This window comes from Herpailurus yagouaroundi, unplaced genomic scaffold, assembly GCF_014898765.1.
Source record: "Herpailurus yagouaroundi ecotype Mexico unplaced genomic scaffold, PumYag 203, whole genome shotgun sequence".
Taxonomy (NCBI): domain Eukaryota; kingdom Metazoa; phylum Chordata; class Mammalia; order Carnivora; family Felidae; genus Herpailurus; species Herpailurus yagouaroundi.
In genome coordinates, this window is record NW_024412434.1 from 22,020,134 (window position 1) to 22,048,035 (window position 27,902).

A 27,902-nucleotide genomic window follows, 5' to 3' on the forward strand; every position below is an offset into this window, starting at 1 on the left:
GTGTCTGGTCCAGAGCGAGCACCACGTCTCGTCCGGAAGTAAGCCCGTCCCCTTGCACATGTTTGCACACATCGCAGATCTGCCACACGTCTTCATTCTGTCTTCTCGAAATAGTCGCACTGCCGGGAAGTGTTTTATCAGCCACATCCTTACAGAAATTCTAGGAACTGTCCGTCGTCCTATGTTAAAGACAGAGTTACGCGTATTAAATGCTTTATCTTTTGTGTCTTAAGCATCACTAACAAAAGGAGAGTGTACAGAAAGTGTAGTGTTTGGGGTAGAACTACGGGCACAGTTACTGACAAATTATTTTAGTCTTGAGGTTTCTGGTTGTTTCATTTATTTTATATAAATGAGTTATATTTAGTTATAACTAAATATAGTTATAATGAGTTATAATTATAATGAGTCATAATTAGTAACTCATAACATTGATAAATATTTATCTCATGGAGGAAGCATCTAGAATATGAAGTTATTTATTCCGAGTCACTTTTCCGCTGAGCTATAGTCATACTTCATTTAGGATTTTCTCCTTGCCCTAACAATTCAAAAATGAATCCAGTTGTGGCATAGTCTCACATAACTTGATGCTTTTCGTTTCTGCAACTGTCATCTGAACTACCATTCCTGAGAAACAGTTGAAAAGGAGTAATAATTTTATGTTATTTATCAGCCAGGTATATCTTGCTCAATACAGCAGAGTACAGAAAATCTCTAAGCCACATTCTTTAGTTATTTTTCCCTTCTGTCCTGTGATGAGGGGAGGTTTCCCATCAGGTATGATCACCTGTACATCGGATTGGAAAGCCATCACAGGCCAGCAATCCACAGTGACTTTCCATAGGACCACCCAGGTCTGAGTAATTCAACAAGGTTACTGGTAGTAGGTGAGGCAAAGGAGCCTGAAAGATGAAGGGTTTGGGAGCCTGCTCCCTACCCCCAATCTGACACCACCTGTCCTTTTTTTAATGTGCAAAATTGAAAAAAGCAAGATGTGAAGGTCATGTAGCAGCCTAATACCCTTTCACAAAGGTCAGAAGCAACCCAAGGGTATATTGTCCTGGCACCTGTGTGTATGAGAACACTACTTTGTGTGGCAGGAGAATGAGGTTGTTACCTCTGGGGGAGGACAGGGAGCTGTGGGCCAAGGGAGGATCGCAGGGATGGACTTCAGTTACTGCGTTGGGTGGTAGATCGTTGGATATTATTAAAGACAACGAATGCCTGAATGATGGCCGCTAACGGAGCGTAATGGTAGTATGTCATGAACCCACATCGTGATGCTAGATTCTTTGGAAATCAGACTGTGGAAGAAAGGAAGCCTCTTTTCCCCTGACCTTCGTGATCTCCTCTGTGGTCACCCAACGCTGTCCTTGGGGTGCATGCAATCAAATTCTCTAATTTTTTTTTTAAGTTTATTTTTGAGAGAGAGAGAGCAAGCGAGCACGTGAGCATGAATGGGGGAGGGGCAGAGAGAGGGAGACAAAATCCCAAGCAGGCTCCACGCTGTCAGCGCAGAGCCTGATGCGGCTCGATCCCAAGAACTGTGAGACCATGACCTAAGCCAAAACCCACAGCGGGTCACTGAACTGACTGAGCCACCCAGGCGCCCCGAAGCTGTTTTCGTAGTGTCTTGTCCACCCAGATGGCTTGATGCAGAGTTTAGGTGAAGTCAGTGAAAGTGTAGTTGTATGAAAATGCGAGCCATCAGCTTATTAGAGGAGGTGGGGAGGAGAAGCAGGGGACACCTGGGACTGTGTGCGTGCGTGGCGCATCCTGCTGGTTTTCCGTGGCCGGCACGCTGCAGGCCTGGGCCACGGCAGTTGGGGGTCGAGAACAGAAAAGATCGCACGATTCTCTGTCTGAAGGGGCCCCTGAAACACTAGTCACGAGAGCAAGTTGGGAAACTTACCTTTGTGTACAAATTTAGGTCGGGGAAACCGCCAGAAGGTGACAAAGGGAAAAATACACTCTTCTTCAGTGGTTAGAAGATTAATCACATTTTTTCCCTCTCTTTTCCTCCTAACCTCTGTTCCCGTCATCAGCCTGAAAAATGGAATAAGATCAAGCTGGTGGTCACCCAAGAAGATGTCGAGTTGGCATACCAGGAGGCAATGATGAACATGGCCAGGCTCAACAGAACAGGTAAGGGGCGGTCTCGGCCAGTACTACAGGCCCGTCTGTGTGTCCCTGGTTTGGGGTCATAGGTCAGTAGTAGGAATCCAGATACTCTGCGCGTTCCTGACAGAAACGCATTTTAAACGTGACTTGTATTCGAGAAAATGGATGACCGAGGACTGGGCGAAACATTGCATCGGACGAGGGTGTGAGGGCGCGAAAGCTTTTCCTCCAGCACACTTTCCTCTGTGCGCCTGGGGTCCGGGGCGCCGTGGCCCTGCCAGCACCTCTGTCCCCCTCTTGCTTAGATCCCCCCACAGTGACAGCGGTGCCAGGCGCAGAGAAGAGTTGAAGTTCTGTTTTCTCTCTGTTCCTTCTAGTTTTAAATTTCTGTGATTATGGGCAGTATTGACTTCCTCTGCACCCCGATTAAATGGAAGTGAAATTTATATAGCATACTTTCGAAAGTATTTGGCTTAGTGGGGCGCCTGAGCGGCTCCGACTGTTGAGTGTCTGACTCGACTGTGGCTCAGGTCATGATCCCGGGGTCGTGGGGTCAAGCCCCGTGTCTGGCTCCACACCGAGCGTGGGGCCTGCTTAAGATTGTTTCTGTCTCTCCCGCTGCCCCTTTCCCCTGCTCACGCTTGCACTCTCGCTCTCTAAGAAAAAAAAAAGTATTATTATTTCGAGGTGTTCTCATTGTTGATTCCCACATTTGTGTGTATAAAGGAATAGACATGTCATAATTTTTTCCTCTACATTTTATTTCTCATCTAGCTTCCTAATACTGATAAAATGTAATAATAGCATTTACCATTTATTTAGTAATTATTGTGTATCAGGAACTTGACCTACTTTCCTGTTTAATTTTTAGGACAACCTTACAAGGTAGCTACCAACTCATTCAGGGTCACACAGCTAATCAGTGGGGACCTAGGATTTGAAACTACTGCTTGTAATGCTTGTAGTATTATGGTCTATTCCTTTCTGAACAATTTAGTAAGAAATTGAGGCTATTTCACAGTCTCTATGCATGGTAATTGAGTGAATGTTTTGGTACTAAGTTTTAAAAGCAGATTAAAATAAAATAGGAAAGGGGCACCTGGGTGGCTCAGTTGGTTAAGTGTTCGACTTTGGCTCAGGTCATGATCTCATGGTTTGTGAGTTCGAGCCCCGTGTCGGGCTCTGTGCTGACAGCTCAGAGCCTGGAGCCTGCTTTGGATTCTGTCTGTCTGTCTGTCTGTCTCTCTCTCTCTGCCCCTTCTGCTCATGCTCTGTCTCTTGTCTCTCTTTGTCTCTCAAAAATAAATAAATGGTAAAAAAAAAAAAAAAAAAGAAAGAAAAAAAATTAATAAAATAAACCAGGAAAGTTCCAGAAGCAGAATTCTCCTTCCTGAAAGCAGCAAGGCTTGCTGAGGGAATTACTTCTCATAGAGTTGAAGCATCATATTCTCCCCTTTTCCTGCCTTTCATATGCAGATAGAAAACACCAGGCATATTGCATAATTAAGAAGGAGGCTCTTCTCGTGAGTCTTTGAAGTCCTAACCTCTGATGTGCCAGAGGAACTGTTTCTAGAAAAGCATCTGTGCAGATGATTTGGAAGCAAACCAGCATTTAGAACGTCAGCCCCAAGAGGGCAGAGAGCTTTGTTTGTTTTGTTTGCCGTGGTGTCCCCAGCGCGGAGAAGAACGCGGGGCACACTGTGGGAACTCGTTACATCGAATGAGCTAACTTTGCCACTTTCTTTTTGGTACTTCACGGATATTTTCCTTTTCATAATTCTGTGAATTGGATCCTATTTCTCCCCTTTGGCCGAAAGGAAGTACGTAGGTACAGGCAGATGCTGTTCCCAAACCCAAATCTGTCTGTCTCCAAAAGTGCTCTTTCTCCAGTACCACAGATTCCATCAACGTAAGGCAGTGAAGGAAATTTATACGGTTTTTTTTCTGGAAATACCGGTGTTCTTTCTCCTCATGAATTGCACGCTGTAAGGACGTGGGTTGTGGGGCGTCCTGTCCGGGAACTTGGAAGATGAAATTGAAAAACCTTTTCTTTACAAAAGTCACTCTTCATTCGGTTCTTCAAGTTCCCTGAGCAAGCAGTCAGAAACAGATTTGAACGTACTTTCTTTGTCCTCTCCCCTCAATCCTTCAGTTTCCCCCAAATGACTGCACCAAACGGATATGATACTTAAGCCAACGAACTCTTCAGTTATTGAAAAAAGAAGAAATGGTAGGGCTGACCAGGGGATCTTAAAAGAGCTTTTCCGACACTCTGAATCACCTCACAGTGTGACAATATGGGGCGCCTGAGTGGCTCAACCAGTTAAGTGTCCAACTCTTGATTTCGGCCCAGGTCATGATCTCACGGTTCCTGAAATGGAGCCTGCCTTTGGGATTCTCTCTCTGCCCCTCCCCAGCTCATATGCGTGGGCGCACCCTCCCTTTCTCTCTGTCTTAAAAATTGATAAACTTGGGTGTCTGGGTGGCTCAGTTGGTTGAACATCCAACTTTGGCTCAGGTCATGATCTCACAGTTCGTGAGTCTGAGCCCTGCATTGGGCTCTGTGCTGACAGCTCACAGTCCGCTTTGGATCCTCTGTCCCCCTCCCTCTCTCTGCCCCTTCCCTGCTCATTCTCCCTCTCTCCCTCTCTCTCTCCCCCTCCCCCCCCTCAAAAATAACCATTTAAATAAATAAATAATCTAACTTACAAAACTGTGAAAACAGATTATTTTTTTCCAACATTTGCCATTCTCCCCTTCCTTAAATTACAATTTTTTATGAGATGTTGGGGCACCTGGGTGGCTCGGTGGATTGAGCGTCTGACTTTGGCTCAGTTCATGATCTCGCAGTTAGTGAGTTTGAGCCCCACATCAGGCTCTTAGCTGTCAGCACGGAGCCTGCGTCAGATCCTCTCTGTCCTTCTGATCTCTGCCCCTACTTCGTTCGTGCGCGTGTGTGCGCACGCTCTCTCACACACTCACACACACACAGGCTTTCTATCAAAAATAAACATTAAAAAAAATTTTATGAGATGTCCAGTTGATGCAAAAGAATTCTATGAAATATGTGCAGGGCTTAAGAGAACAACACCCATGTGCCCACCGTCTCGTACAAGAAACAGTGTGGTCTTGGAAGCCCAGAGGTGTCCCTCCCACACTCTGCTCCTAGATTCCTGTGTAGGAGCAGCTCCTGCTCTGAGTCCCATGTTTATTCTCATGTATTTTGCTTTTGTTATTATTATTATTATTAATCTTAGAGCAAGAGAGGGAGAGAGAATCTTAAGCAGGCTTCATGCTCAGTACAGACCCTGGGATCATGATCAAAATCAAGAGTCAGGTGCCCAACTGACTGAGCCACCCAGGCACCCCTTCATGTATTTTAAAATCTTTTTATCACAAAGACTTGTATCTTTAAGCAGTTAGTTGGGTTTTTTAATTTTTTGCTTCACTGAATCATACCTGTTCTCTTTTTCTTGCTGTCTTATGCACATTTAACACTCCTGAGTGTTATTCCTGGTGTATGTAGTTGTACTTAATTCATTTTCATTGCTGTACAATTGTCCATTCTGTCGCTGACTTACCCTGACTGCTGCTAGTGGGCATTCGGGTTCCTGCAGAGAACTTCCTCGGCCCGGGCTTCTGGTCCATACGTGTAAGAGGTCAGTGCTGCCTCGGCGTTTCTAGATGGTGCTCGTAGCTTCTGAGGGTGCTTGTACGCCACGGTTTATAATGACCTGCCACGTTTAAATTTTTTCTGTAATATATTTTTCCATTTATTTTATATGTATTTTTTACTATAAAAAAAAGATATGCTCATTATAGAAGTTTTTAGAAAATGAAAAAAGGAGAGAAGAAACATCGTCCCTGGTCCCACCACCCAAGACAGCTTCTGTTAATATATTTGTTTTCTTGCAGGGTTTTTTTCTATCATTGGTTGGTGGTTTACTGTTGTTTTATTGTTCATGTTTTCAACTAGTGGTTGTCATACATTTTACTTGTATTTGGAATGTGTTTTTATTTACTTAACATTACTGAATTCTTTTTTTCCCACATTATCTCATCATAGAACACATAATTTTTAATGCCTTGGATGATCTACCAGAAATATAACATAATTAATTTACCTTTTGCCCACTCGTGAATTTGCGGGGAGTGGGGGAGGGGGTGTCAAATTTTTCCATAGTTAGTTGTCTGTGTTCCAGGAATATTTCTTTGGCTCTATTCCAAAGTCAAATTGTAATTATTTAATTCTTTGTCCTCAGTTGCTCTCCTCACTTACGACCAAGACTTTTCGTTTGTGTTTCTCTGTTCATGTGTCAAACTGTTTAAGGAGTCTTTCTCCTTTTTTCTTTTTTCTTTTTTGGTCCTTCAAATTAAGTCATAAAACAGTAAGAAAGTGATTTTTACAGATTTTTATTTGTATGCTTTTTCAGTTTGCTTGTATTTGAGCATTTAAGATTCCCAGTCCTTACTTTTTGTACATTGTTGGGAGGAATACAATATGGCAGAAGCTTATGGAGGAGCATTTGGTCATATCTAGCAAAATTACATGTACATTTATTTTGACTCCGTGGTCTTGCCTCTGTGACCTATGGAATGACGTGTGTGCGAGGCTATTATTCGTTGAAGCCCGTTTGCAATTTCTAATGGAGGAAACAACCCAAATGTCCATCAGTAGGTTACTGAGTGATGTAGTCTGTGTGCGTACCATGGAATACTGTACAGCCACTAAAAGCACTGAAAGGTCTTTATTCTTGGAAGCTACCACTTTTTTTGACTTGTCTGATAGAGGAGCGCCTGGGTGGCTCTGTCAGTTGGGCGTCCAGCTTCGGCTCAGGTCATGATCTCACGGTTCGTGGGTTTGAGCTCCGCATCGGGTTCTGTGCTGACGGCTCGGAGCCTGGAGCCTCCTTCGGATTCTGTGTGTGTGTCTCTCTCTCTCTCTCTCTCTCTCTCTCTCTCTCTCTCTGCCCCTCCCCCACTCACGCTCTGTCTCTCTCTCAAAGATAAACATTAAAAACATTGAAAAAAATTTGCCTAATAAATATCAAGTTAAGGAGTCTCAAAACTGCGTGGGGAAGAATTATTTCAAATCAGTCTGAGCCTGGTATTTTCTTTCTTTTTTTTTTTTTTAAACTTTTTTTTCAACGTTTATTTATTTTTGGGACAGAGAGAGACAGAGCATGAATGGGGGAGGGGCAGAGAGAGAGGGAGACACAGAATCGGAAACAGGCTCCAGGCTCCGAGCCATCAGCCCAGAGCCTGACGCGGGGCTCGAACTCACGGACTGCGAGATCGTGACCTGGCTGAAGTCGGACGCTCAACCGACTGCGCCACCCAGGCGCCCCGAGCCTGGTATTTTCAATGTACAGCCTCAGGACAAAAACCCACAAAGATATGTCATTGTATTCAGTGGGTTTGTGTTGATGAAAATATTGGTATAGTATGATAAAATAAGTAAGTATAGTTGGGAACAAATTTTAAGAATAAAAAGAAATAAGACCAAAGAAGCAGAGTTATAAACCGTAATCTTGGGGCACCTAGTGGCTCAGTCAGTTAAGCGTTCAACTTGATTTGGCTCAGGTCATGATCTCACAGTTTGTGAGTTCGAGCCCCGTGTCGGGCTCTGTGCTGACAGCGCAGATCCTGCTTGGGATTCTCTCTCCCTCTTTCTCGGCCCCTCCCCCACTAGTTTGTGTTCTCTCTCTCTCTCTCTCTCTCTCTCTCAAAATAAATAAACATTAAAAATAAACTATAATCTTTACTTTGGAATTAACAGTATGAACTCAGGATGTTGTTTTTTTTCCCCTAAAAATACTTATTTCCAAGCCAATTGAAAAGGCCTAGGGGCAGTGATAACCCAATAGTAATGAACTCCTAGTGCCCAGATTGTGATCTGAAAATTAACATTTCCCATGAAAAAGTGCCAGGACTCCTTGGGGAAATGACTGATTTTAACTCTGGGAAAGGAAATGCAGAAGATAAGCTCGGGACCTCCTGTGCCTGAAAGTAATGGAGCCCCCAATAGCTAATGGGGTCCTGTCACTGCACCAGAACTGGTGGAAGAGCTGACCCCACCAGTCAGACTGGAAAGGGGGCAGTTTGAATATCAAAAGGAAGAGTGACTGGAGTCAGCTGAAGCATGTCAAGTGTCTGAAAACCAAGGAAATCATAATGAGAGTTGAAACTTCTTGTCCACCTTTGGAAGTTGCTAGAGCACCAACCATGCATTATGAAAATAAAGGATTCAGTCACACATTTTACCTTTCTTATACGGGTGGTATTTGGGGAAATCCAAATTAATTGTTTTTTAAATTCTTTAGAAGAGTCACATCTAATAAATGCTGGAAGAATGAATCACACATTTGCCATTTTTGCTGCGCCCTTGATTTAACGAACCTCAACAAACATCAGTGGCTGCTAAAAACCATTAGGTGAAAGGTTTGTGGGGAGGTGATAAATGCCCCCCACCCCCCCATCAGAGAAACTGAACTTGAATCTCATCATGCCTTGGACCTGGCTGCCAGTTTGGTAGAACCTGTCATCATCAGGGAAGACAGCCAAATCCAGAATGCAGGAACTTCCACAGAAAAAGTGACTCTCTCTCCACAACAAACAAATGGCATGGGGGAGAAAAAGAGGAAACTCTTAAAAATTAAGAGGTTTAGGAGAAATCTGTTAACGTGCAATATTGTGTTGGAATGATAATGGTATTGTAGTTAAATTGTTTAAAACATTTTATTTATGTTTTTAAAAAATTGTTAGGGGCGCCTGGGTGGCGCAGTCGGTTAAGCGTCCGACTTCAGCCAGGTCACGATCTCGCGGTCCATGAGTTCGAGCCCCGCGTCAGGCTCTGGGGCTGATGGCTCAGAGCCTGGAGCCTGTTTCCAATTCTGTGTCTCCCTCTCTCTCTGCCCCTCTCCCGTTCATGCTCTGTCTCTCTCTGTCCCAAAAATAAATAAACTTTGAAAAAAAAAAAATTTGTTAACATTTATTTTTTTGGGAGGGAGAGAGGGAGCATGAGTAGGCGAAGGGCAGAGCAAGGCCTGAGAGGATCCCAAGCAGGCTCCACGCTATCAGCGCAGAGCCCAGTGCAGGGCTTAATCCCACAAACTGAGATTGTGACTTGAGCAGAAATCGGGAGTCAGAAATGTGTAACCTACTGAGCCAGCCAGGGCACCCCCTTTTTTTTTAATCTTTTAGAATTGCATACTGAAATGTTTACAGGTGAGGTAATATGACTGGGGTTTGCTTTAAAGTTACCCACCCCACCCATATCCCCCAACGAGTAGGCAGGAATAGGTAAGACCCCAGCAGAAAGGTGGTAGTGGTTGAAGCTGGGTTTTGTTGGCTGCACAGGAAGGAGTTCATTGTGATTCATTAAAATTCCCATAGTAAAATTCGCAACAGTAATTCCCTGTGCAGGGACAAAATGGTGATCAGTAAAAATGGAACCCTGATTACTGACTGGGGTTCACTGTGTCCTCTAAGCTCATCCAAGATGGCACTGGGAAGAGCTGCTAAACTGCATGTCTTTGCTTATATTAAATGTCATTGGCTGCCTGCTGCCCTGCCCTGGCGTGTTAATAGAATGGATGTCTAGTTGCTTAATCACCGTGATGGACTAGAAATTCTCTCCACCTCTGTTGTTGCGAATGCGCTTAGGTAAAAGAGATCTTTGTCTAAAAAGAAAATGTACCAAAAAACACATTCACTCCAGAGTGCTCCTGTAAACATGGAGTGTATTTCATTTCATGAGAAGCATTTAACTTTTAAAAATTAGACTTTCAGTTACTCCCCCCCCCAAATAAACTACTTCAGTATGAATCTAACAAAGGACGTGCACGCTGTGTATGAGGAAAACTATAAAACTGATGACAGAAGTCAAAGAAGATACAAAGAAATGGAGAAGTGCTCCAGGTACAGAGATAGAAAGACTCAGTATCATCAAGGTGTCAGGCCTTCCCAACTTGACGTGTGAATGGAACTCAGTGCAATGCAGTCCCATTCATAATCCTAGCCAGTTAGTTTGTGGATATTGACAAACCGATTCTGAGTTTGGATGGAAGAGCAGAAGACCGCGGGGACAGCCGACACAGTGCTGAAGGGGAGCATTTGGAGGACTGACACCACCCAGCCTCAAGACGGTGTAATTACAGTGGTCACCGCAGTGTGATGCCGGTAATGGTGGATGAGGACATCAGTGGGACAGAAGGCAGAGGCCAGAAATGGGCCCACACATATATTGTTTGATCTTTGACAAAGGAGAAGGGACAATTCAGTGGAGAAAGGATCATCTTTTCAACAGAACGTACTGGAACGGCTGGACATTTACAGGCAGGAAGTGAACCTAGACACAGATCTTATAAAAATCAACTCAGTCAGTTGAACATCCAACTCTTGATTCCGGCTCAGGTCATGGTCTCACGGTTTGTGGGATCGAGCCCCGCATGAGGCTTTGTGTTAACAGCGTGGAGCCTGCTTGGGATTCTCTCTCCTCTGCTCCTCCTCTGCTCATGCTCCCTCTCTCTCTCAAAATAAATAAATATTTTTAAAATATAAAATGAGCTATCAAGCCATAAAAGGCATGGTGGAAACTCAAAAGCATATTTCTGAGTGAGAAGACCATCTGAAAAGACCAGATACTCTTACGATTCCAAATCTAGCATTCTGGAAAAAGCAAAACTATGGAGCCGGTAAAAAGAGCAGTGGTTGTCAGGAGCTGGGGGTAGGGGTGGGATGAACAGGTGGAGCACGGGATTTTTAGGGCAGTGAAACTACTCTGTGTGATACTGATGATGGATGCATGTCATACATGTGTGAACACATCCACTACAACATCAAGAGTGAGCCCCAAGGTGAATGAACTTCAGTTAATAATAATGTGTCAGTAACAGCTCATCACATGTATCAAATGTATCACCGATGCTAGATGTTAATAAGAGAAGGGGGGCAGGGAGTATATAGGAAACTCCTGTACTTTCTGCTCACTTTTCTCCAAACCTATAAGTACTTTGAAACTTTTTTTTTTAATTCAAAAATTAACCTTAGTTTAGGCAACGCACTTAGAGTGAGAATGCTTTGAATTTAGGTCCATCTTAAAAAGTCTTGTTGACTTGAGGATGGTGTAGGCTGGTTTACCTTTTGTTGAGCTAGCAATTCTTTTTTTGTTCACTGGAGAATTACTGCAGACTGAAGCTGCTGATAGTTCTAAATGGTTCAAGTAGAATAAGAAATCACCTCTCAGGGGCACCTGGGGGGCTCAGTCGGTTGAGTGTCCGACTTTGGCTCAGGTCATGATCTCCCAGTCTGTGAGGTCAAGCCCTATGTCAGGCTCTGTGCTGACTGCTCAGAGCCTGGAGCCTGCTACGGATTCTCCGTCTCCCTCCCTTTCAAAAATAAACAAGCATTTTTTAAAAAATGGGTGTTTTTGGCAAATTACTTTTTCATTATCCCAGTATGTCATTGCCCTGATGAATTAGGAATTTTGAGATCAAAGTTTGTTTAAAATTTTGAGATGAGGTGGGTTTTTTTCTCCTCAGTCTTCATTTATTTCACCAGGTAATAAATGGGTCCTCTGTCCTCTCTTAGCTGCAGGTCTCATGCACACGTTCAACGCCCACGCTGCCACTGACATCACGGGCTTTGGAATTTTGGGCCACGCGCAGAACCTGGCCAAGCAGCAGAGGAATGAGGTGTCCTTTGTGATTCACAACCTTCCCGTCCTGGCCAAGATGGCTGCCGTGAGCAAGGCCTGTGGAAACATGTTCGGCCTCATGCATGGGACCTGCCCGGAGACATCAGGTACAAGGATCCTGGGCCCAGATCTGAGGACTAAGCTAGTGAGGCTAATGGAAATTTCTCTGACAAGGAAGCAGCCAGGTACTTGAGCATGACCCCAAACTGTGTGAGGTCAGTGCTGGTAGATAACCTTGGCCTTCTTAGCATGAATGTTCTCAGGCCCCACGGTTGCCCTGCCATTCTGTGTGTGATAGAGAGCAGTGTTAAATTTCAGTGTTTCTGTTTGGTGACAGGATGGAAGGAAGGGAGAATATGGGGAAAAGGAGTCATTACTCAGCTTTCATTGGAAACTTAGCATTTGAATTAACTGTGATACCTATAGGTTACAGTGAACAGGTTATGTTTTTTCCTTGAAGAAAAAGTCTAAAATTGCAATTTCGGGAATGAGATAGTATATTGTGTCTCCACAGTGCCCCTTAACTTGACTCTTGTGTTTCATCCCCATATATTCTCTGTCTTTTTTCGGCTTTTGTTATTTCTATCTTCTTGCTAACTCATGAGTTACTCTGACAACAGGGTCAGATCATCTGGGGATTTAAAAATACCCATGTGTACGGGTCCCGGGGGTGTTCAGTTAAGCATCTGACTCAGTTTTGGCTCAGGTTGTGATCTTACAAAATTCGTGGGTTTGAGCCCCACATCAGCCTCTGCGCTGACAGTGTGGAGCCTGCTTGAGATTCTCTCTCTCTCTCTCTCTCTCTCTCTCTCTCTCTCTCTCTCTCTCTCCCCCTCCCTCCCTCCCTCCCTCCCTCCCCCTCTCCCCCTCTCTCCCCCCCTCCTTTCCCTCTGTTTGCTCCTCTCTCTCTTTCTCAAAATAAATAAACAAAAACTTAAAAAAAAAATACCAGTGGTTAGACCTGACCCCCAGGAAGCCTGATTAGCCCAGAGGATTCTGGGGTGCAGCCAGAGGCCAGGACCCCAAAGCCCTGCCCCAAGTCCGCTCTGTAAGAGGGCTTGCAATTCGCTGGTAGGCCTCCCACAGCCTCTGTAGAGGACCCTTCAATTTCCTGTCCTTAAAAAAACAGCAAAAAACTTAAATCCGCTTTCTAGAAAAAAATTCTAAGAGGACAACTGAGCTGTTGGTTCAATGTCTGCCCAGAATGGTGCCTGCCACCCGGTGGGCCACTGATGCCACCTGGTGGGCCTGGAGTAAGTGTTGGGTGAATTAATGAATATTACTGGCAAATTCCATTTGTTTCCTTCATTCAAAATTGAGAAGTTTTTACTTTTTTGCAAAAGTATAGATACATATTTTTTCCTGGTTGTGTTAGTTCCACTTACAAATGCATAAAATTTTCTGTCTGAGCTACTGACCTATATTTGATAAAGGTTTTTGTAACATATTTTGTTTTTTCTGTTTTGAAGAGGACAGAGCCAGATACTCTGAGGCCTACACCTCTTCATGATCTTAAGTTTTAAGTTAAAAAAAAAGTATATAAAAAAACCCTTTTTATAAACTGAGGAATTCACGTAGATAAGTCAAAAAGGAAAAGTTCTCTTTCGGTTTTAAGTATTTCTTTCAGTGAAGCAAGAAAAAAGTAGCTCCCACGTGTGTTATTGAGGCCTTAGACACCTTACTCCTGTTAAATGAGTCACACCTAGCTCATTTTCATTGTTTAAATAAAATTTGTTGTGTGCTTTTTAACATAGTAGCTTACCAAGAAGTCGCTAATTGCTCTGCAGTTTAATCTGTGGGATTCTCAATTGACTGGAAGGGGCAGCTCTTGTAGAGACAGAAAAGAGTTGTTGGCCGAACGGCCATCTGGGCGGAAGCGAGGTGGAAAGGCCGTAGCAGAGAAACTGCTCACCAGGAATCCCAGCTGACGATAATTTTCTTTTTTTCCCTTTGCCAGGAGGCCTCCTAATCTGTTTACCGAGAGAGCAAGCTGCTCGATTCTGTGCAGAGATAAAGTCTCCCAAATACGGGGAAGGTCACCAAGCATGGATTATTGGGATCGTAGAGAAGGGCAACCGCACAGCCAGAATCATAGACAAGCCCCGGATCATCGAAGTCGCACCACAGGTGGCCACTCAGAACGTGAACCCCACCCCGGGGGCCACCTCTTAATCTAGACCCAACTAGCTATTTGGTTTTGTTTTTAAATAGATCTATTTCCTTTTTCATCATTTCAATTAAAGACTATAAACAACAACAAAAATCTCATTGTGTCTACACATCTGGTGACCTTAGGTCAATTTGTGAGTGGATGCAATTAATAAAATAAAATCCATTGCCTTTTTTTCCTGTTACATTAACTGAAGATGCACCTAATCTTGAGGCAGCTTCTGAGTTGAGAATTATATTGTTATCCAATACTGTTGATTCATTTTGAATCTTTAGACACTTATCTCTTGCCGCATAGGCTCTTTTTAAAGGTGCTTTCACGTAGCACAGACATTACCAGTCGTGGGGTCACATAGCAGTTGGTGTCTTTTCATTTTGTGTGTATTTATCGTTCCCGGTCTGGTCTTTTTTTAAAGTGTCTTGAATGGGATTCTGGAAAGATGGAATTGGTAAGTGACACAACGGTAGCCCGGTAGTGAGAGGGTCGCGTGATTCCTTCCAGTCTTTCCTTTGTAAAGCCCGGTGTCCTCATTCGAGAACATCTCTTTGACCCAGGACATTTTCCCAATAGCGCATTCAGTTAAACGAGGCAAGTGCTGAACTCTGCATGGAAAGCACTTTGAAGACAAGAAAGAAATCTAATTTCTTTTTTTGTAGCCTTCCTAATATTTGCAGTAATACCATTAACTGTTTTCTTTTATTGACAGCAAAAGATACTTTTTGCGATGTAACTAGATGTTCTATAGTGCAACAAGGAATTGCCCCCCGAAAGGGGGTTCGTGTATAATACTCATTTACAATTCAATATATAAGTAACTACACAAATAATTTTTAAATATAATCCATAATAAAGACTGTTCTGTGGATGGTAGTGTTTAATACATTTTATATTTTGTATAGTGATCCAGGCCTCTTGTTTTCTTAAAATCAGTTATTTAGCCTAATTCTCAGCATTATTTTGTCCTTGGTGCCAGTCCACTTTTGTGCACGCTTTTTGTGATCTGTGTTAAAAATCTGCATTGCCAACATCGCAGCTCGAACTTAAACTTGTTATTCAAATAAATATTTAATTTTTTTTTTTAATGCTCTTGTATAATCAGATGCCCCCTTTAGTATTATTTTAGAAGCGTTGGGAGGGTTTTGGCTAAAAGTACAATTTATCGGGGAAAACTAGATTTTAGTTTTATAAAACTTTTAAGTCTTTCACGGGACCTATATTTTCTTGAATTAAATTTTGTAGTTCTAGAACAAATAGGCGATCCAAAAAGGTGTTTCTCTGTGTTACTTAAAAACAGAGGCTTCCTTCTGTCTTAACCCACCAAACAGTAAGGAGGGGATCGCTGTCATTAAGCACACGAGTGCTCCGGTGGCTCAAGTGTCTGCCTAAGAGAATAAAGCACCCCCGTCCCTGCGAGTTTCTGAATGCCTCCTGCTTGCAGGCACCAAAGCCGTGAGAACAGACCCTCCTCTTGCCAAAGGAAACCAGCCCTCGGGAGAGGACGCCCCCGGAAGAGGCCTCACCGCGGATGCGCCCTCCACCAGGAGCCAGAGGGCGGCCGCTGCGCGGGCATGACTGGAACTCAAGCCATACGTGTGGGTGTGCGGGACCCCAGGGGCCGCTCCGGAACTGACATTGATGGGACGTTTTGTAGGCATTTATACAGATGTTGGTCCCCAAAAGCTACAAACCAGTGGTCTGCAAAATAAAATGTGTTGGAAACCTCTGAGTAAGGTGAACATGCTGTTGAGCTTTTTTTTTTTTTTTTTTTTTTTTTTGACAACACCAGTGATGACTAAATCTGAATTCTTTTTAATGTTGATCACGCCTTGAATGCTGATGATTTCCTTGGTGGCGGGCCTACTGAGAGGAAGCGAGCTAAGCGGATTATGCACCTGAGGAGATCTTCGTGAAGATTCACGTTTAGAAAAAATGCTGGGGACAAGGAGGTCCGTGTAATTCACGTGATCTCAAGGAGGAAGGACTGGTAAAAGGTGGGGTTTCCCAGAGAACATTCCAGATGACCTGCTTTAAGATCACTTGGGGATGCTTGTCACACGCCCTGCCCCTGACCGGCACAGTCCGGATTCTGGTGGACTAGGGAATCTGTAACAGGCACCCCAAGTGGCTGAGTGCGGGGAGGTTAGATGTAAAGGGGTGTCGCAGAGGGCCAGGAGAGGAGAAGGAAGGAAGGAACTGCTTTCACAATACGCTTTTAAAGGAATTTTTCTCCCAAATTATGCCCACTCTGATTATTGCCCTCTGGGGCCAGCAAAACCCAAACCAACCCAAGTGTTTTGAAATTTCCTTGAAGGATCAAGTGATTGAATATTTGGCTTAGCAAAATCTGTGTAAATACCTTCAAATTTGGTGAATAGTTAACACGCAGACAATAATTTGGCTTCCGGGTAGCACTTTAACACTTCACACTGATCTTGGTGCAGTGATTTATTTTCTTTAAATCCTACGGTGCAGTTGCATCCAAAAATACAGCTTGTGAAAATACACAGAATTTTTTCATACAGCCTGGAGAGGCTGGGCCCTGGTGAGGTCAGTTACTCCTCGAGGCGACAGGCGTCACTTGCCAAGGACAATCAAAGCCTCGCTTGTTGTTTGCACAGGCTGTGTTGAAACATTTACTGTAATTATGTCCAGGAGGAGAAACTGAAATATTGTGTAAGCAATATGTACTTTTTGGCTGAATGTTTTTTAAATCACTTAGTATATTGTAGTCTCCAAGTTCTGCATGCCTTATGATGAATAAACGCGAGTGTTTTAAGTTGTTCTGATTTTAGATGTATGAGACTGCAGTTTCCGTCTGAATTTAGTGTTGCCTTTAAAAGAGTTCTATGGGAATTCTAAGTTTTACAGTCTTGCTCTGTAAAGAGAGCCCAGAATAGCTATATGATACTTTTTTTTATTTTCAGAAGTAATAAAGCAAGCATAGATAATGATGCTTCAGATACTTAAATGTCTTGTGTGTGCGCGTGTGTGTGTGTGTGTGTGTGTGTGTGTGTAGACAGAGAGAGATTGATCTACCGCCTTGAGTTTTTCATTTCCCACACTCAGCACCCTTTTTCTCTAGATGAAGTCGTGGTTACATAGACCATATAACTTAGTTTCAACAGTAATTTGTAGCTTTTCTCATTAAATGCCTGCATATGAGTGATGCGATTTGAAAAAATTTTTTAGTGTTTGTTTTTGAGAGAGAGAGAGTGAGCAGGGAAGGGGCAGAGAGAGACGGAGACAGAATCCGAAGCAGGCTCCAGGCTCCGAGCTGTCAGCACACAGCCTGACGTGGGGCTTGAACTCCCAAGCCGTGGGGATCATGATTTGGGCCAATATCAGACGCTCAACTGAGAGAGCCACCCACGTGCCCCATAAGCAATGCAATTTTTAAACATCCCGGGGTCCACACGGAAAACCAACAGATTGAAAAAAAACTCAAAAATGGAGCATGGGAATATCACTTTGCCTCTGGTTGGTTCAGTCTCCTTGTCTTAAACCTAAACAAGGTTCAACGAAGTGAACCGTGGTTTCGCTTGGCCTTCATCGAGTGAAACCATCGGTAGGACAGGGTGCTCGTGGGTGTCTAGATGTGCTCAAGAGTTGCTAGAATCCTAGGTGGCCAGTGGCCTTCAGCAGGTCAGTAAACATTGGGTGCGTAGATCTTGGACCTTTTCTCTGCAGGGTTTCCTGGATTTCCTCTATTTAAGTTCTTAAATATTTGATCTCCAACTCTGGATTCACAGTTGATGTTTTCGGTGGTTTCGGATGGTCCTGCCCAGCCCTGTTTGTTGCCTGTGGAGGGGGCTTCATGCGTGGGAGGACTGCATCTAATCGAGCCCATCGCAACTTTGTGGAAGGAACTAGAAAATTCACTCCACCAGTGATCTGGTTGCTGAAGAGTTTCAGGAATGCAAGCACATGCACATAGAAGTTGATGGAGAGCTAGGAAACCGTAAGTGAATTATCAAGTCTTATATTTGGCCTAGTTCTTAAAGGAGAATTGTATAAAACTGATGTCTAGAACATGGCCCTGCTTTGGTCCATTTTGACAAGTGAGACAATTCTAGTAGTCGAACCCCACTGTGCTGCTCACGCTACACTCACCCCATCTGTCACCAGACAACACTTACAACACCACTGACTGTATTCCACGTGCTGTACATTTCACCCCTGTGTCCAACCCTTTCCGTAACTGGAAGCTTGTACCTCCCCCCCCCCTCTGCCCGCCCCCCCCCCCCCCCCCCGGGCAACTGTCACTTCTCCGTATTTATGGGTCTGCTGCTGTTCTTTGTTTTAGATTCCACATAGAAATGAAATCATATGGTATGTCTTTCTCTGACTTCACTTAGCATAATACCCTCCAGGTCCATCCATGTGCCCTCCTGTTTTTATTTTTTAAACAAAAGGCTAGAGGGGCACCTGGGTGGCTCAGTCAGTTGAGCATCCGACTTTGGCTCAGGTCATGATCTCTCGGTTCATGGGTTAGAGCTGTCAGCTCAGAGCCTGGAGTCTGCTTCAGATTCTGTGTCTCTCTCTCCCTCAGTCGTGAGTTCGAGCCCTGCATCGAGCTCCACACTGGTAGTGCAGAGCCTGCTTGGGATTCTCTGTCTCCCTCTCTCTTTGCCCCTCCTCTGCTTGTGCCGTCCCCCCCAAATAAATAAACATTAAGGGGCACCTGGGTGGCTTAGTCAGTTAAGCGTCCATCTTCAGATCAGGTCATGATCTCATGTTTCGTGGGTTCAATCCCTGCATCAGGCTCTGTGCTGACAGCTCAGAGCCTGGAGCCTGCTTCAGATTCTGTGTCTCCCTCTCTTTCTGCCCCTTCCCCATTCACACTCTTTCTCTCTCTCTCAAAAATAAATAAACATTAAAAAATAATAATAATACAAAGGACTCAGACATACATCTATAAAGGACTTCTCAAAGAATAGAATAAGACCACTAACCTTAGAATAAAATTAAGTAGAATAAAACCGTTCAGATTAGAACAAAATTAAGTAGCCACCATCCACCTTTGCCAGTCAAATCCGTCTGGTAAATCCACTTACATGAAGTCATGGGGTGCTTAAAATCCAGGTGACATTTATTTCTGTTCCCTAACTTTTTATTTTGGAAACTTGTAAACAGAAAAGTTAAAGAACTAGTATAATGGATACTTCTAGAAATATTAAGTTGTTGATATTAAGTTGCTTTCTCTCCATGTATGACCTATGCACACATCCATACGTGTGTGTGTCACATATACACGAATATGCATTTGTTGTTTTGGTGGAACTGCTCAGAAATAAATAGCAGCCATTGTGACACTATCAGGTGGCAGGTGGGGACATCCACAGATGATCACAAGATTTCAAGTGATCAGAGTGCTTTGCGTGTAGCGATGCATTCTCATGGCAGGTTTTTTGTGTTTTTTTTTAATGTTTATTTATTTATTTTGAAAGAGAGGGAGAGCGTGAGCAGGGGAGGGGCAGAGAGAGAGGAAGAGAGAGAGAGAATCCCAAGCAAGCTCCACCATGTCAGTGCAGAGCCCGATGCAGGGCTCGATCTCCTGAACCGTGAGACCATGACCCGAGCCAAACTCAAGAGTTCAATGCCTAACCGACTGAGCCACCCATGGCAGTTTTTATAGTGTGAAAGAACTTCCAGAGTATACAAATAACAGAGGTGAGCAAAACTAAAGAGAAATGCCAACTGAGAGGTGGAGCTTTTAAAAAATAAGTATATTTATTTATATTTGTTTTTAATAATAAATTGCATTTATTATTAAAAACAAATATACACAGGGGCGCCTGGGTGGCGCAGTCGGTTAAGCGTCCGACTTCAGCCAGGTCACGATCTCGCGGTCCGTGAGTTCGAGCCCCGCATGGGGCTCTGGGCTGATGGCTCGGAGCCTGGAGCCTGTTTCCGATTCTGTGTCTCCCTGTCTCTCTGCCCCTCCCCTGTTCATGCGCTGCCTCTCTCTGTCCCAAAAATAAATTAAAAAAAAACAAAAACAAAAACAAATATACACAGTACTTTTCAAATCTATTAACAAGAACTGCTGGGGTGCCTGGGTGGCTCAGTCTGGGAAGCGTCCGACTCTTGGTTTTGGCTCAGCTCATGATCCCACGGTTCGTAGAGTTAGAGCCCCGCATCGGGCTTTGTGCTGACAGTGCAGAGTCGGCTTGGGATTCTCTCTCTCTTCCCTTTCCCCGCTCTCTCTTGGTCTCAAAATAAATAAGTAAAAACTTAAAAAAAAAAAAAAATTGCTACGTGGGTCTGCCAAGTGGGGCCAGCAGGGAGGAAGATGTACAGCACCGGTTGCCAAGCCCTGTATCCCGGGCCTCCAGGACGACTGTGGCATAATTTGCTTTCCAGTAGTACAAGGAAAGCTAGCAGATTTCAGGCAGTAATTTTAGAGAAACATCCAATCCCCACGTATCTGAATCGTAAAACAGCAGGGAAATTCTGGACATGACCCAACCCTCAGGGATCCTTCCTTCCCTGGGGTTATGGTAGTTCCCTTTGGCCCACAAGCTTCCAGAGTCACTGTTTTACCCTTCAACTTGACTCCTGGTTCTCAGAGTGGAACTGGCACCAGTCTCTCCAATTGTCTGGGGCCACCGTCATGGTCACTTGCCTCTCACTGGTGCCTCAAGGGGGCAGGTTTTGGGTGGAAGCCACAGAGCAGATGTGGGGACCCCTGAATGGCTGTGCAAACGAGAGTTGCTGACTCACATTAATGGTGACATGATTGAGAAGCAAGCTCTATTTTGTTGCACCACTAAGATTTCAGGATTTACTTGTTCCTACAGTTTAGCTTAACCTACCCCAATACAGAAATCTATAGGCGAATCACAGAAATGTTAATACCAGTGTATATATAAAAACAATATGAAGACAATATGAAGTTAAGACAATATGAAGTTGGGGTTTTTTGTTTTTTTTTTAACTTACATAATTGGCAAGAATTTAAAAATGGATAGAGTCCAGGGCTTTCTTATCAGTGCTCATGATTACTGTTAAATGGTTGAAAAACACAATAAAAATTTTGAGAATTATCAGTAATAACTCCAGAGAGTAGAATGGTGGTTGCCAGGCGCTAGAAGTAAGGGAAAATGGCGGATATTGGTCAAAGGGTATCAACTTCTTTTTTTTTTTTTTTTTTTTAATTTTTTTCTTAGCTTTTATTTTTGAGAGACAGACAAGACAGAGAGCACAAGCTGGGGAGGGGCAGAGACAGAGGGAGACACAGAATCCAGGCCCTGAGCTGACAGCACAGACCCCGACGTGGGGCTCGAACTCACAAACCGTGACATCATGACCTGAGCCACCCGGGTGCCCCAAAGGGTACCGACTTCTGTTTGGAGGATAAATAGGTTCTGGGTATTTAACATATAGCACAGTGACTATATTAATAAAAACGTATACTTGAAATTTGCTGAGAGAGTCGACATGTCACCACACACACATACATACAAAGATAACTACGTGAGGGTGCCCGGCTGGCTCAGTCGGTAGAGCAGACGACTCTTGATCTTGGGGTCATGAGTTTGAGCCTCATGATGGATGTAGAGATTAATTAAAAATGAAATCTTGGGGCACCTGGGTGGCTCAGTTGGTTGAGTGTCCGACTTTGACTCAGGTCATGATCTCCTGGTTCGTGAATTCGAGCCCTACATTGGGTTCTGTGCTGACAGCTCAGAGCCGGGAGCCTGCTTTGGATTCTTTGTCTCCCTCTCTCTCTGCCCCTCCCTCCCTGGAACTTTTTCTCTCTATTCTCAAAATTCTCAAACATTAGGAAAAAAAATGTTTTTATGAAATCTCTAAAAAAAAAAGATAACTATGTGAGGTGATGCTATGTTAACTCGAGCATGGCCATCATTTCACAACGTATATGTATATCAAATCCCATTGTACACTTTACATATAATTTTATTTGTCAATTATACCTCAATAAAATGGGGAGAAAAAATAATCTGTAACTCTACATCCCAGGAAATCATGGTTTTGGAGAATATTTATCGATGGCAAAATGCTTACACTATCATAGAAGGTGAAAAAAGATACCGATTTTGTGGAATATATACATATGCATATATGCCAACTATATGTGAATGGAGAAAAATACATGGAATTTTAACACAAGTTTTCTCCTGGAAAGCAGGAATAGGGACCAATTTTATTTATTTGATTATTAATTATTTTTTAAAGTTTATTAATTATTTTTTGAAGTTTATTTCTTTATTCTGAGAGAGAGACAGAGAATCCCAAGTAGGCTTCCTGCTGTCAGAGTAGAGTCTGATGCGGGGCTCAATCTCACAAACCAGGAGTCAGACGCTCAATGGACTGAGCACCCAGGTGCCCCATGTGAGAGAGAGAATTTTAGTTTCTAAAAATGCCTTCTCTATTTTCAATTTTTCTACAATACATATGGACTCTGTTCGATCACAAAACATTAGACCATGTCTGCATATAGGTACTTATTGATTGTATATACTTAGCTAAATATGTATATGAACATGATTAATGCCAAGATGGTACGTACACAAAGCACCATCAACGGCCAAGATTTTCCAGCAGGCCTGACAGGCCCCTTTCTTTCTTCATTCCGGGGCAATTTGGCATCACCAGAGAAACTCTGTTTCCCCCCTGCGGGGTCTGCTTCCTGCCTCTCTCCTCCTCCGGCTGCGGCTGCACACACTCCCCGCGGAGAAATCCCTGTGCAGATTGGTGAGCCCTTGCTAGGTACTTCCTGTCTTCCTCTCCAACTGGACTGTGAACCCTTTGCTAACAGGAAACGTTGCTGTACGCTATTTTCCTCTGTACTTTGTAGACAGCCCTGCACAGACGAGGTGCTCAGGAAGTGTGCAAAGCTTTGTTGGCTGATTTATCCTTATTTCTTGCTAGATAATTTACCCCCGCCCCCTGCCGTCCTCTTGACGTTCCTCAATCCACACAATCCCATAAGTGATAATTTTGTCCTTTCCTCTTCTGCTGGATTTATGCGTACATATCTTGGAGATTCTAGTTCGTGCTGAAAGATCCCAAATCTCTGACCGCACGCCGTGGCTAATCTTCAGACTTGTTTTTAATTATGGCTGACATCAGAAACAGGCTTGGAGAAAATGTGCTTCTCTTCGTGTGCAAGTGATTTATAGAAAGTTTGACTTACAACTCCAGCAACAGTTTATTTATATTTGTGCTCTTAGAAATATCTTTATCTTAAAAAATATTTTTATCCTGTTTTTCTTCAATTTTCATAAGAGATCTCTATGGGACAGATTCTGAAATTGCAATTCAGGTCTAAAGGAATGGAAATGAGTAAGGTGTGTGTGTGTGTGTGTGTGTGTGTGTGTGTGTGTGTGTGTGTAATTTTTTCTTGTTTCCTTCCTCTCTAGTCTGCCTTCACCACAAAATACCAGAGATCAGTGCTTCTCAACAGGATAGAAGTAGGGGTAGTGAGATGCTCAGTCACCTGTAAAGATCTTTCCCTGGGTTTAGGGCTCACTCAAATAATCCAAGATGAATTCATCCCGAGTTCCTTAATCATATCTGTAAAGACCCTTTTTCCAAACAAGATCACATGTACCCTTTCCAGGGATTAGGATATAGACATATATTTTTTATTTTGGTGGTGGAGGAGCCATGATTTGGGAGGGGTGGTAGGTCAGGAATTCTGTCTTGAAATGTCTGTTAGAAATTCTGGTGATGGGGCGCCTGGGTGGCTCCGTGGGTTAAGCGACCAACTCTTGATTTCAGCTCAGGTCATGATGTCACAGTTTGTGAGTTTGAGCCTGGTGTCGGGCTCTGCACTGACAGCGCAGAACCTTTTGGGATTCTCTCTCTCTCTCTGCCTCTCCTCCACTCACATGTTCTCTCTCAAAATGAATAAATAAACACGGAAGGAAGGAAGGAAGGAAGGAAGGAAAGAAGGAAGGAAGGAAGGAAGAAAGAAAGAAAGGAAGAAATCGTGGTGATCACGTAAAAGCAGGCAGTTGGATACAAAGCCTGGAATTTGCTAAAGGGTCCAGGCCAGAGATATAAATCTGGGGATTGTCAGTTCACAGAAGGAGCTTACAGTCAGGAGACTGGAGATTACTGAGGAAACCCATGTGTATAGAAGAGAGATGCCAAAAGGAGCCTGGGTATGAGAGTGAGCCAGCAAAGGAGGCTGAGAAGGAGCAGGGAGTGATGTCGTGTCAGTGTCTCACTGGGTCCAATGATGCTTGGGGGTCTAAGAAGCTTCCAGATAAGGATCAACTGGTGGATGCCCCACATGGAGATCACTGGCCAACCTGAGAAGAGCAGTTTCAGTGGAATGAGGAGGGTAAAAGATGGATGGGCTTCCAAAGAAAATGAGAGCAGAAAAAACAGAGACAGTGAATTTATACAATTTTTTCAAGTTTTGCTGCAAAAAGAATGGAGAAATGGATGGGTGGGAATTGGAAGAAGGTGGACTCACGAGGGAGCTTTGTAATCTAGGGCAACAGCCGCATGGGCATCTGCTGATGGGAGGGGGGACGGCGGGAGACCCAACAAGGTGGAGAGGGGGAGGAGAATCGCAGGAACAAGGTTCTGGAATTGTCAAGACAGGAGATGGGAGTTAGGGCACAAGGGGAGAGCTGGCTTTTGCTGGAGTGCTGGACTGCCCTACCGTAGCCGGGAAAACTGAGTATGGGCAGATTTGCAGGCGGATGGCCAATGAACTGGCTTCTGTTTGGTGCACGAATGCATCTGATGAACTTTAAAACTTGCTACTAAACCACTGGCCACGATCATCTATTCTCAGAAGGAATGGCATTTTGAATCTGGGATTGATTGCAATTTCTCATTCATACAATGGAATTGTAAGTGTGCACAACCCTTGAACAATTTAATTCAAGGTTCTCAGGTCAGACTATTTTTTCTTAGCTGTTCCACTCTGGCTATTATTAAAAATCATTTTAACTTCTTATACATTTGGAGGAAACTATTCCTTAGGTGGTTTTGAAAATCGTTGTGTCTCAACATTTGTCTTTAAGTTTACTTTCAATGTTTGAGTAAACCAAGCACATTGTTTGAAGGGGAGGGAAAAAGGTAATTTTGAAATAATCTTCAAAATTCTAACTTTAGCAAGTAATGAATAAATGCCAAATGCTGAAGGAGAAAGAAATTATTCTTGTGATAATGTTTGTGCTCCATTAATGTTCCATTTCAATCATTCCAAGATATTTTTATTTTAATAACACAACTGTTAAAGATGCCTACTTAGGAAATTTCCAAATAATCCAAATTGCTGTTTTTTAAAGTTTACTTATTTATTTTGAGGGGAGGGAGGAGGAGGGTCAGAGAGAGAGAGAGAAAAAAAAAAAAGAATCCCAAGCAGGCTCTGTGCTGCCAGTGTAGAACCCAATGCAGGGCTCAAGCCCACAAACAGTGAGATCACGACCTGAGCCAAAATCAAGAGTTGGAGGCTTAACCAGCTGAGCCACCCAGGTACCCCCGAACTGCTATTTTTAAAAACGAGTAACATTCATCAAATTACCTCTTTACTTAAGGAGAAATTATTGTTTTAATTCCCCATGGGATCTTAAATGAAAAATTTTAAACCCAGCATCCTCTAATTTTAAAAAAGGCAGATAACAAGTGGAAACATTCAAGGATTTCCTTCATCTCTTTTAACAACCATAAACTTGATTTTTTTTAATGTTTACTTATTTTTTTTTTAATTTTTTTTTTCAACGTTTTTTATTTATTTTTGGGACAGAGAGAGACAGAGCATGAACGGGGGAGGGGCAGAGAGAGAGGGAGACACAGAATCGGAAACAGGCTCCAGGCTCCGAGCCATCAGCCCAGAGCCCGACGCGGGGCTCGAACTCACGGACCGCGAGATCGTGACCTGGCTGAAGTCGGACGCTTAACCGACTGCGCCACCCAGGCGCCCCATAATGTTTACTTATTTTTGAGAGAGAGAGAGAGAGAGAGAGAGAGAGAGAGAGAGAGAGATACGAAGTACGAGTAGGGGAGAGGCAGAGAGAGAGGGAGACACAGAATCCAAAGCAGGCTCCAGTCTCCAAACTGTCAGCACAGAGCCCAACACGGGGCTCGAACTCATGGACTGTGAGATCATGACCTGATCTGAAGTCGGATGCTTAACCCACTGAGCCCCTCAGGCGCCCCAACAACCATAAACTTTAAACGCATCTGTTGTGAATGCCTTTTAAAAAAATGTTTTGGGGCACCTGGGTGGCGCAGTCGGTTAAGCGTCCGACTTCAGCCAGGTCACGATCTCGCGGTCCGTGAGTTCGAGTCCCGCATCGGGCTCTGGGCTGGTGGCTCGGAGCCTGGAGCCTGTTTCCGATTCTGTGTCTCCCTCTCTCTCTGCCCCTCCCCCGTTCATGCTCTGTCTCTCTCTGGCCCAAAAATAAATAAAAACGTTGAAAAAAAAATTTTTTTTTAATGTTTTTAATGTTTATATCTGAAGGAGAGAGATACAGAGCATGAATGGGGAGGGGCAGAGAAAGGGAGTCACAGAATCCGAAGCGGGCTCCGGGCTCTAAGCTGTTAGCACAGAGCCCGATGCGGGGGCTCAAACTCACAAACCATGAGATCATGACCTGAGCCAAAGGCCTATGCCCAACCAACTGAGCCACCCCTATTGTGAATGCCTTAGGGTACGGCAGGGAATTTCACACACTTTTAAAACGAAGGTGTTCTGGGAGACCATTAAAACTACAGGTGTAGATACAGTCACCTCATTGTATTTCCCAATGGTCAGGAAAGCCAGTAACTTTCAGGGCCTGTGAAGGTAAAGGTCTTGACCTGTAAATAATCTGTGTTGGGGTGAACTTAATTTCCATGCTCCTCCTCCTAGCAGTGCCCACTGTCCTCCAGGCGAGGGCAGTAAGGAGACACCTATTCACCCATGCCCATTCCTATAGTTTTTCTCTGAAGCAGAAAGAGAGAGATTCTCTTTCCTGTACCTGCCAAAGGCCAGATACTTCATTTTAAACTATGATAAACATAAGTGCCTCTCCTGAAAACTCTTGGCAATCTAATCGACGATTTCAGGGTCACGTTCCAGCCATGTGATGATCCATTTGTGGGGGATGAGGTTAAGAGCTAATGAGGGAAAGCCAAAGACATTTCTGTTAGCCTAAAAAATCTGGGAGTCTTGGTAAGAAGGAATCATGGAAAAAGAATAGAGAACCCAAAGATAAAGGCCAATGGGCAAGACTTGCTCTGGATGCTTTCTCCTTCCTACCTGAGAGGAAACAGGCCACAGCTAATAATTCTGAGTCCTGACCTGCTTTTCTCCCAGAGTATGGTCGATTCACCACATTATATAAAGACATCACTTAAGAAATGATAACATGTTGGCGTACCTGGGTGGCTCAGTCAGTTGAACGTCTGGCTCTTGGTTTTGACTCAGGTCACGATCTCGCAGTTCGTGAGTTTGAGCCTGGTGTTGGGCTCCATGCTGATGGTGCAGGGCCTGCTTGGGTTTCTCTCTCTCTCCCTCCTTCTCGCTCAGTCTCTCTCTCTCTCTCTCACTCTAAATAAGTAAATAAATAAAATGACATGTTCATAAGGTGAGACGTTCTGGAAGTAACTATTTAAGACAAAGAAACAATGAGAAAAATGAGGGAGAAGAAAGAAACAATGAGATGCTACGTCAACCATCTGCAGACTGTGGCTGGAAAAGATCTTACAGAATTTGTACTTCTTATGGCCATTATGGAAAACAGCATGGAAGTTCCTCAAAAACAATTGAAAATAGAAGTAGCATACAATCCAGCAATCCTCTGGGTATAGATCCAAAGGAACTGAAATGAGATCTGGAAGAGACATCTGCCCTTTAATGTTCAATGCAGGGCTCTTCCCGATAGCCAAGATAGGGAAACAACCTACGTGTCTGCCAACAAATGAATGGGTAAAGAAAAT

The 27,902-nt window shown here is 43.7% G+C and overlaps 1 protein-coding gene and 1 long non-coding RNA gene across 5 annotated transcripts in view; one reads left to right on the forward strand and one right to left on the reverse strand.

The window, feature by feature from the left end:
- Positions 1-15,727, forward strand: part of SEPHS1 (selenophosphate synthetase 1) — a 30,640-nt gene extending 14,913 nt beyond the window's left edge. For 3 of the 4 annotated variants that reach the window (XM_040451408.1, XM_040451411.1, XM_040451409.1), the window contains exons 7-9: positions 2,049-2,148; positions 11,716-11,928; positions 13,779-15,727. In XM_040451408.1, the coding sequence (XP_040307342.1) occupies positions 2,049-2,148; positions 11,716-11,928; positions 13,779-13,993 (528 nt within the window). In that variant the 3' untranslated portion in view covers positions 13,994-15,727. The remainder of the gene's footprint in view (positions 1-2,048; positions 2,149-11,715; positions 11,929-13,778) is intronic. The other variant, XM_040451410.1, reaches the window with a different exon arrangement.
- On the reverse strand, positions 66-27,392 carry LOC121014805 (uncharacterized). The gene is made up of 3 exons (XR_005783435.1): positions 27,344-27,392; positions 5,706-5,858; positions 66-179 (listed from the first exon to the last, which is right to left on the reverse strand). It is a non-coding gene; the product is annotated as an uncharacterized LOC121014805 (long non-coding RNA).
- Between the last annotated feature and the right edge of the window lie 510 nt (positions 27,393-27,902).